Below are 10,181 nucleotides of genomic sequence, written 5' to 3' on the forward strand. Positions count from 1 at the left end.
GCCCCTATTCACAAAATTATATATTTTTCGTTGCCACTAGCACAGTTTACTGTTTTGACAATAAAACTACCTAAATAGGTATAAAGTTCCTTCCACAATTTCCATACCTGTTCATGTCTTAATAAAATAGATTTTTAGAACACAGACTGCCTCCTGGTGGTAGTCTTGGGAGAGGCTTGGAAAGTATCCATTGTGCTTGTGTGTTTGTGATAATACTAGATGGATGAATCAGTAAGGCGACCTATATATTAAGCAAAATATCATGCAAAATAATCTATGCTTTGTTTGAAGGGCTGCAGGTTGTGACTGCCTTTCACCACTGAGGGAGGGCACTATCTGTGGTTGTCTTGGCGATGATGGCAGACATACTAGAGCTGCGGACAGACGGGAACTCTCTCCTGAAGGCGGTGTGGCTCCGACGCCTGCGGCTCACCAGGCTCCTGCTGGATGGGGGTGCCTACATCAATGAGAGCAACGAGCGAGGAGAGACACCGCTCATGGTGGCCTGCATGTCCAAACACAGCGACCCGCAGAGTGTCAGTAAGGCAAAGCTGGTTAAGTACCTACTGGATAACAAGGCTGATCCCAACATCCAGGATAAAGCAGGCCGGACAGCCCTGATGCACGCCTGCAGTCAGAGGGCGGGATATGAGGTGGTGTCCCACCTGTTGACCAATGGGGCAGACCCAAGTCTGGAAGACAGGAGCGGGGCCTCTGCTCTGGTCTATGCCGTTAACGCAGACGATAAGGAGACCCTAAAGGGTCTCCTAGCCGCATGTAAAGCCAAGGGCAAAGAGGTCATCATTATCACCACAGACAAGTCACCCTCTGGCACCAAAACCACCAAGCAGTACCTGAATGCCCCCCCTTCCCCAGAGCTAGAGGATAAGGGCTCCCCTGCATTCTGCACCACTCCTTCTGACATTGAGCTCAACACCTCCTCCTCACCTAACTCAGCCGAGCAGCACAACACTATCTTCAGTTTCCAGACAAAGTTGAAAACATCGTCCAGCACAGCAGCAAAGCTTCCCAATGGGCCGACTTCTCCCACACGGCGACCAGCCAACCCCAAGCGTGCTCGTTTACCCCAGCTGAAGCGTCTGCAGTCAGAGCCCTGGGGGCTGATCGCTCCCTCCGTCCTCGCTCCAGCTGCGTCCGAGGAGAGTAAGAGAACCACCTCTGATGAGGACGTTGTCACAGGCATCAATGGACTTTCTCTGTCAAAGAGATCGACTCTGTCTCGACAAAACAGTGTGGATGGCAAGGATGTGTTGTTTCCACAAATTTCGTCCTCATTATCTGTCCCTCCAACTTCCAAATCGGCATATGAGAGGAGTCTGGGTCAGCAGCACCAGCCCCTAGCCCGGCGTAGCACCGTCCCTGAAGAGCAGGACAGTAGCAGTAACAGTGGGCCAGACAGTTTGAGAGACACGGTCTACAGGAGATGGCTGGGCACTGACCACTATGACTCAGACTCCCAGCTGTACTCAGACTGTGGCATGCTGGACTCTCCTAAGGTTCCTCTAGAAAGGAAGAAACTCAACGGGTCTCCATTAGCCATGCTGACCAACTCCAGGGAGTCCCTAGACATCAACAGCACGTCATCTCCCAGCACAGCACGACGGTGCGCACCAGGCCTCCTGGAGAGGCGAGGCTCAGGGACTCTGCTGCTGGACTACATTTCCCATACCCGTCCTGGCCATCTACCCCCCCTGAACTTCAACCCCAACCCTCCTATACCTGACATTGGAACCAGCAGCAAGCCCTCGTCCCCTCTTGCCTCAGGTTTCAGATCAATAGCTCCAGTAGCAGCAAACTCACCAAATAGAGGCCAGCTCAAGTCAAATAAGAAACTTGTAAGGAGGCACTCTATGCAAGTGGAGCAAATGAAACAACTGCTGTAGTGGGACTCATTGTTTGTAGATGTAGCAATGTTCACCACATAATTTAAAAAAAACTTTTCTAAAGGAAATGTCCTGATTTTGTAGACACTTTTTTATTTCAACCTTTCCTCTTAGAAAACCAGTGTAACAAGAATATAACTTGCTTATACAGTTGTAAATGTTATGAATGCTCTTAGAATATCAGCACCACCTATTCAACATTACAGGTTAGACACTAGCAACATCTCAAGATAACAACTGATGGCTGAGAGATTCAGAAGCATCACATTTCTAGACGTTTAAAAATCACAAAAACTATTTGAATGTAACCATATGAATAATAATTATTTGTTGGCCAATCAAGTCCTTTAGATGTGCAATCCTAAGAACACATACAGTAGGAGGTACATGTGTAGCCAACAAGCCAGCTGGTTGTGTAGAATTATGTTATTCATTCAAAATGCAGATGGGCTTACCAGAAATACAAAAAATGTGTTATGTTTTGTATGTAGTAGCTCTAGTATGAAAGGGAGTTTGATTGTTTTGTAGCAAACTTGTATACAGTGCCTTCAAGACAAATTATCTGAAAAGGTGGATCAAAAAGTTATTTATAAGTCCCAATGCAACCAAAAGGTGTTTTGTTTTAGTGCCGTTGGATTCCTGCCCAATATGAAAGGCTCAGAAAACATACAAATCCTATTACTTATATGCCTTAAGTACAATTAAAGAGATKATGGAAATCAGCACTTCATTATCGTAAATTCTAAATTGCCCAAGAGAAAAATAAATGTTGTTTCTACCAAATGTTTTGTATATATAGCAGAGCATGTATTTTCATACATCAGTTCCATGACAAAACAACATAAACTCAGCAAAAAAAATGTCCTCACTGTCAACTGCGTTTATTTTCAGAAAACTTAACATGTGTAAATATTTGTATGAACATAACAAGATTCAAAAACTGAGACATAAACTGAACAAGTTCCACAGACATGTGACTAACATAAATGGAATAATGTGTCCCTGAACAAAGGGGGGGTCAAAATCAAAAGTAACAGTCAGTATCTGGTGTGGCCACCAGCTGCATTAAGTACTGCAGTGCATCTCCTCCACATGGACTACACCAGATTTGCCAGTTCTTGCTGTGAGATGTTACCCCACTCTTTCACCAAGGCACCTGCAAGTTCACAGACATTTCTGGGGGGAATGGCCCTGGCCCTCACTGTCCGATCCAACAGGTGCCAGATGTGCTCAATGGGATTGAGATCTGTGCTCTTCGCTGGCCATTGCAGAACACTGACATTTCTGTCTTGCAGGAAATCACACACAGAACGAGCAGTATGGCTGGTGGCATTGTCATGCTGGAGGGTCATGTCAGGATGAGCCTGCAGGAAGGGTACCACATGAGGGAGGAGGATTTCTTCCCTGTAACGCACAGTGTTGAGATTGCCTGCAATGACAACAAGCTCAGTCCGATGATGCTGTTACACACCGCCCCAGACCATGACGAACCCTCCACCTCCAAATCGATCCCGCTCCAGAGTACAGGCCTCGGTGTAACGCTCAATCCTTCGACGATAAACACGAATCCGACCATCACCCATGGTGAGACAAAACAGCGACTCGTCGGTGAAGAGCACTTTTTGCCAGTCCTGTCTGGTCCAGCGACGGTGGGCTTGTGCCCATAGGCGACGTTGTTGCCGGTGATGTCTGGTGAGGACCTGCCTTACAACAGGCCTACAAGCTCTCAGTCCAGCCTCTCTCAGCCTATTGCGGACAGTCTGAGCACTGATGGAGGGATTGTGCGTTCCTGGTGTAACCCGGGCAGTTGTTGTTGCCATCCTGTACCTGTCCCGCAGGTGTGATGTTCGGATGTACCGATCCTGTGCAGGTGTTAAGGCACGTTCACACAGATGAGCATCTTTCTTTTGCTGTTTTTCAGAGTCAGTAAAAAGGCCTCTTTAGTGTCCTAAGTCTTCATAACTGTGACCTTAATTGCCTACCGTCTGTAAGCTGTTAGTGTCTTAACGACCGTTCCACAGGTGCATGTTCATTAACTTTACAATGAAGATCTGTGAAGTTATTTAGATTTTTACAAACTATCTTTGAAAGACAGGGCCCTGAAAAGGGGACGTTTCTTTTTTTGCTGAGTTTAATATCTGGACACTACAAACGTAAATACAGACTTTAGTGGTTGTTGTTCCGCTAGAATATAATTTACACTTATGGCAATCGAAGTAAAAGTTAATACAGCTGCCATGTAACTTAACTGTGAGATATTCCTTCTGTTTAAACATTAACATATTTTGATGCATAGTATTTTTGTATGTAGTTTGCTGTATGTGCTAAATACATTTCTCTAAAGCACTTGTCATTCAACAGTTTCTTACCAAATGCAATAATTTTTGAATGCATTTCACTTCCAGAGTTCATCATCATCAGATGGTAATATGTGTTGACTGCAGTGTAGTTTCATTCTAAAGGCTAGGCCAGTCCTGGTGGGAATCAGGTCCATCATGCCAGACCAACCATGGAGGCACTCAAGTCCCACAGCTTCTTGGCAGCTGCCCTGAGGGCCCGCAGTTTGAGGTGCAGTCACTTTAGCTAGGATAGAAAAGAAAAGTCAACTGCAATGTCTCTCCTGCCCTCTATCCACCATTCATAGTGACAATAGCGGTAGGTGGATCGTTCGTCCAGATCTGCAATAGGCTAACTAGCAATCATACCACACAGCTCAAAAAGCTCCCCTATTGATCTTGTTTAGGGACAATACAATTATCCTACCTAAACTAGCCTAAAGCACCACAATGCAATGAACAATTGCATTATTATTTTCAAGGGAGTACAACATTGTACTCTAAGCTGCAGTGAAAATCTCATTTGAATATTGGAGCAAAAGCGCTGTGATTTGAATGTTTCATTCCAATTGGATCAGTTGTGGGCCTACTCTCCACAGTTTCTAAGGTTTAGAAAGGCACAGTAGCAGGCCAGTCTGGCTGTATTCTTATTTCTGATACTGAGATGCACTGTCTGTTGTGGATTATCATTCTCCCAAGTCGTTCTTTAATATTGTTGCTACATATGCTCCAAGCTTGCCCAGTTATTCAGGAAAGCCTAAAGAATACTGATTCCTCTCCGATGGTAAATCTAGCATCATAATGTTGAAAATCTGATTGCCCTTTGCTGATCATTCTCTGCAGCCAGCTCTGATCATAATGTAGTGAAACAGGCAGGGAGAGTGAGCTCATCCCTGTTGGTCAGCGAACCCTCAACCTTCTGGCCCGTAGCCCTGCTTGGCATCTACTGTTCCACTTCAGCATGCTGAAGTGGAAAGTGGATATGGCTTTAGAAGATTCATGGATTTAGAAGCTTCTGATAGGCCAACTGACATCATTTGAGTCAATTGGAGTTGTACCTGTGGATCTATTTCAAGGCCTACCTTCAAACTCAGTGCCTCTTTGCTTGACATCATGGGAAAATCAAAAGAAATCAGCCAAGACTTCAGAAAAAAAATTGTGGACCTCCACAAGTCTGGTTCATCCTTGGGAGCAATTTCCAAATGCCTGAAGGTCCCACGTTCATCTGTGCAATAGTACGCAAGTACGCAAGTATAAACACCATGGGACCACGCAGCCATCATACCACTCAGGAAGGAGACGCGTTCTGTCTCCTAGAGATGAACGTACTTTGGTGCGAAAAGTGCAAATCAATCCCAGAACAACAGCAAAGGACCTTGTGAAGATGCTGGAGGAAACAGGTATAAAAGTATCTGTATCCACAGTAAAACGAGTCCTATGTCGACATAACCTGATAGGCCGCTCAGCAAGGAAGAAGCCACTGCTCCAAAACCGCCATAGAAAATACAGACTACGGTTTGCAACTGCACATGGGGACAAAGATCGTACTTTTTGGAAAATTGTCCTCTGGTCTGACAAAACAAAAATAGAACTGTTTGGCCATAATGACCATCGTTATGTTTGGAGGAAAAAGGGGGACGCTTGCAAGCCGAAGAACACCATCCCAACCGTGAAGTACAGGGATTGCAGCATCATGCTGTGGTGGTGCTTTGCTGCAGGAGGGCCTGGTGCACTTCACAAAATAGATGGCATCTTGAGCAAGGAAAATTATGTGGATATATTGAAGCAACATCTGAAAACATCAGTCAGGAAGTTAAAGATTGGTCGCAAATGGGTCTTCCAAATGGACAATGACCCCAAGCATACTTCCAAAGTTGTGGCAAAATGGTTAAGGACAACAAAGTCAAGGTATTGGAGTGGCCATCACAAAGCCCTGACCTCAATCCTATAGAAAATTTGTAGGCAGAACTGAAAAAGCATGTGCGAGCAAGGAGACCTACAAACCTGACTCAGTTACACCAGCTCTGTCAGGAGGAGTTGGCCAAAATTCACCCAACTTATTGTGGGAAGCTTGTGGAAGGCTACCTGAAACGTTTGACCCAAGTTAAACAATTTAAAGGCAATGCTACCAAATACTAATTGAGTGTATAAACCTCTGACCCACTGGGAATGTGATGAAAGCAATAAAAGCTTAAATAAATAATTCTCTCTACTATTATTCTGACATTTCACATTCTTAAAATAAAGTGGTGATCCTAACTGACCCAAGGCAGGGAATTTTTACAATGATGAAATGTCAGGAATTGTGAAAAACTGAGTTTAAATGTATTTGGCTAAGGTGTATGTAAATTTCCGACTTCAACTGTATCATCATTAATTGAATTTAGACTTACAAATGACCAAATCCGGTCACAGGCTTGGATAACACTGGAGGCCCCTTTGTTCTCCACAGAGATGGGTACAGCTGCTTTTAGTTTTTTTACGCCCTTTATGTGAAAATATATATTTTTATTTGTTTAACACTTCTTTGGTTACTACATGATTCCATATGTGTTATTTCATAGTTTTGATGTCTTCACTATTATTCTACAATGTAGAAAATTGTAAAAATAAAGAAAAACCCTTGAATGAGTAGGTGTGTCCAAACTTTTGACTGGTACTGCATGTTTGATGTATTTATGCAGGGTTCATCTAAAAAAATAGAACATAGTCTCAATATGACTTCCCAGTTCATTATTATTAATATTAGACAGTAGTTGCCTTAYTATTCTTGTTTCTATGCATTTTCTTTCTAGGCTTGTTTAAGTTTTTTCATTTGGATACTTGAAAATTAGATGGTGCATCTCAAAAGATTTCATTGCGCGAAAACCTCAAATAAATAAATAGATTTTTTTATATATTTTTTTAAACCTATGATTGTAATAAGAGTCGGATATCCCAAAAAAGTGTATTGCTTTACTGTAGTTCTGCATGTTATCAGTATTGTAACAGCTTCTGACTATAGAAGTAGCCTCTGATTCAATGGTGCACGCATCTTTTCAAAGTTAAATTCAACTAAAATATATTTCCATCCCATACATACCAACTTTGTCAAAATACAGTAAAACTGTTTACCAATGTGATATAATGTGCAATCAGGAAGTACTGGAAGGTCACGAGGACAACTTGTTACAGAGCGGCCAGTGCTTTGGAATCCTTGGGATGTCCCTACCCTACCCTAAACTTTAACCCTAACCTTAGCCTAACCATAACCCTTACTTAAACCTAGTCTCAACCAGAAGTTACGGTTTTCAGGGCAAATGGAAAGAGAGCATGTGACGTGACTTGTGCTTTTGGACGTTAACAAGGCGACACTCCATATGAACTCCTCCTCCACATTTACTGGATTTTTTTTCTTCACGCCAAAACCAGTATGTATGGGGATCTAGATTCAGGCGTTTCTTTTAAGCCTTCTATGTTAGGTTACCCTAACCTTTTTTTCATTTAACCTTTATTTAACTATGCAAGTCAGTTAAGAACAAATTTGTATTTACAATGGCACTAAACTCATATATAGTTCCATGAAAATGTTTTAACTGGTACCGGGGATCTTCAAGATGTGTCTTGTGAGGCTTTTGGGCATCCTAGAGCAACACAATCATACTTGTGAGAGTCTCCGCTTTCAATAGTGGTTATAATAGTTTTTAGGCCAAACCGTTCTGATGCTACAGACATTTTTCTGCGATGACAGATTTTGGAGATTCTGGATTTTTTTGTATTATGTTAATTCGATTTCCGTGGTGGCGCAAACATTGTAGTCCAAGGGTTAAATAATGATTCTCTCTAAGAAACAACAAATCAATCCCTTTGAAAACCTCATATGTGGCATTGATATGAGTCAGTAAGAAACATTTATTCTAGTTTCAAAATTGTCTACAAAGTGTAAATAAGATCATTTTTGTCATAAATTCAGTCTTGTTTAGAAAAGAGTTAGTAACCCGAGTGTGTCACAACGAGTCAATTAATAGAACAGCAACTACGTATGTGTGTATGTCTTCACAGATACCTACTGTATATGGAGCCAGCATTTGGGAGACTTGCAAAATGTGATAGAGTCCAGACAGACGGGCTTGATGCTGATGTCTCTGAATGGAGCGAGCCCTTGCACTCAGCAATAGAATTATACAAGACATCTATAACTTGTTATCATATTTTGTTATTATTGAATCAAATGGTACTATCAAGGGTGGGGTGGGGGGGTGGTATGTGACACCATACAGGAAGGTATGACGATTGACATGTTTGTTAAGGTGGCACGTCTGGAGGCAGCAAGGTAGCCCCAGCACCACCAGACAAACAAAAAATATTACTCTTTAAGCTATCTTGCCATAACTGATTTGACAGAGAAATATCAGCTAGATTGGATAGCCAGCTACAGCCATCACCAAGCTATGCTAGATAGCTGCTGTCAGCTTGGCTAAACACAAAGTCAGTGCAAGCTTTAACCTACACATAGAACTGACCATCTTGAGATGGTGAGTCAGGAGGGGAGTCCTCAACTTCAAAACTTCGTTCTCGCCATAGCAAAGCTAGCCTAGCTTACCTCGCTGTACTCACTACTGCTTGTTTGTTGTGATTGCATGGCAAAGACATACCCACATCAAATTTCTTAGGATCCCTCAACCTTGATCCATCATCCTCTACATTCTTCACTGCCTCAGCATACGACACCTGTACTTCTCTGGCACTGGCCACCTCAACCTGCCTATTTCACACCAGACACTTCTGATCCCCAGTAATATTGGCACCCCTACAGTTGACACGCACAACTTTTTCACCAAAACAACACATTCCTCTGTCCCATGCCCTCCTGCACACTCCTCACATCTAGGAATATCCCTCCTACACACTGCTATAACATGACCATAAGCATGGCACCTGAAATACCGTAGTGGGTTCGGCACAAAAGCTCTAACAGGTTACCTGACATATCCTAACACGACTTTGTCAGCCAAAAGGCAGCGATCCACTTTTTCCAAGAATGTCACTCCTACTGGGCCAGAATCATTGTTGTCATAACCATTTGGAAAAGACTCGGGGATCTTCACCACACCTGCCATATCACTCATCAACTTCACTTTCTAAGCTATCGGAGCACACTTTGCACTGTTGGTACTTAGCGCCAATCTTCCTTGACACAATGTTTCCCTTTGCACTCAGCTCCTCTCCTTCTTCCTTGCTTTCCTATCTCCGCTTCCGACCAAGAAACGGGGTCTCCTCCACTCGCCATCTTTCCGGGCTGCTTCTCTTTCTTCATAACCGCCTGTCTCCAAAGACAATTATCATACATTTCTGACAACATACATGAAAATGTACCATGTCTCCATTTCCTCCTCTTAATGTTTTTAACACTGCAAGTCAGTTATGAACAAATTCTTATTACGGCCCCCCCCGGCCAAACCTGGACGACGCTGGGCCAAATGCACACCGACTTATGGGACTCCCAATCACGACCGGATGTGATGTAGCTTGGATTCGAGCAGGGACTGCAGTGATGCCTCTTCAAATCAAATCAAATCAAGTTTATTTTTTATAGCCCTTCGTACATCAGCTAATATCTCGAAGTGCTGTACAGAAACCCAGCCTAAAACCCCAAACAGCAAGCAATGCAGGTGTAGAAGCACAGTGGCTAGGAAAAACTCCCTAGAAAGGCCAAAACCTAGGAAGAAACCTAGAGAGGAACCAGGCTATGAGGGGTGGCCAGTCCTCTTCTGGCTGTGCCGGGTGGAGATTATAACAGAACATGGCCAAGATGTTCAAAATGTTCATAAGTGACAAGCATGGTCAAATAATAATCAGGAATAAATGTCAGTTGGCTTTTCATAGCCGATCATTAAGAGTTGAAAACAGCAGGTCTGGGACAGGTTGCACTGAGATGCACTGAGATGCAGTGCCTAAGACC

General features: G+C 43.3%; 1 protein-coding gene across 1 annotated transcript; it reads left to right on the top strand.

Moving 5' to 3' along the window:
- Positions 1-353: 353 nt before the first annotated feature.
- Positions 354-1,904, top strand: LOC111952373 (ankyrin repeat domain-containing protein 34C-like). Its single transcript, XM_023970980.2, has one exon. The coding sequence runs from the start codon at positions 354-356 to the stop codon at positions 1,902-1,904; it is 1,551 nt and encodes a 516-aa protein (XP_023826748.1).
- Positions 1,905-10,181: the final 8,277 nt, after the last annotated feature.

The sequence above is a fragment of the Salvelinus sp. IW2-2015 genome, linkage group LG26, assembly GCF_002910315.2.
Source record: "Salvelinus sp. IW2-2015 linkage group LG26, ASM291031v2, whole genome shotgun sequence".
Lineage (NCBI taxonomy): Eukaryota > Metazoa > Chordata > Actinopteri > Salmoniformes > Salmonidae > Salvelinus > Salvelinus sp. IW2-2015.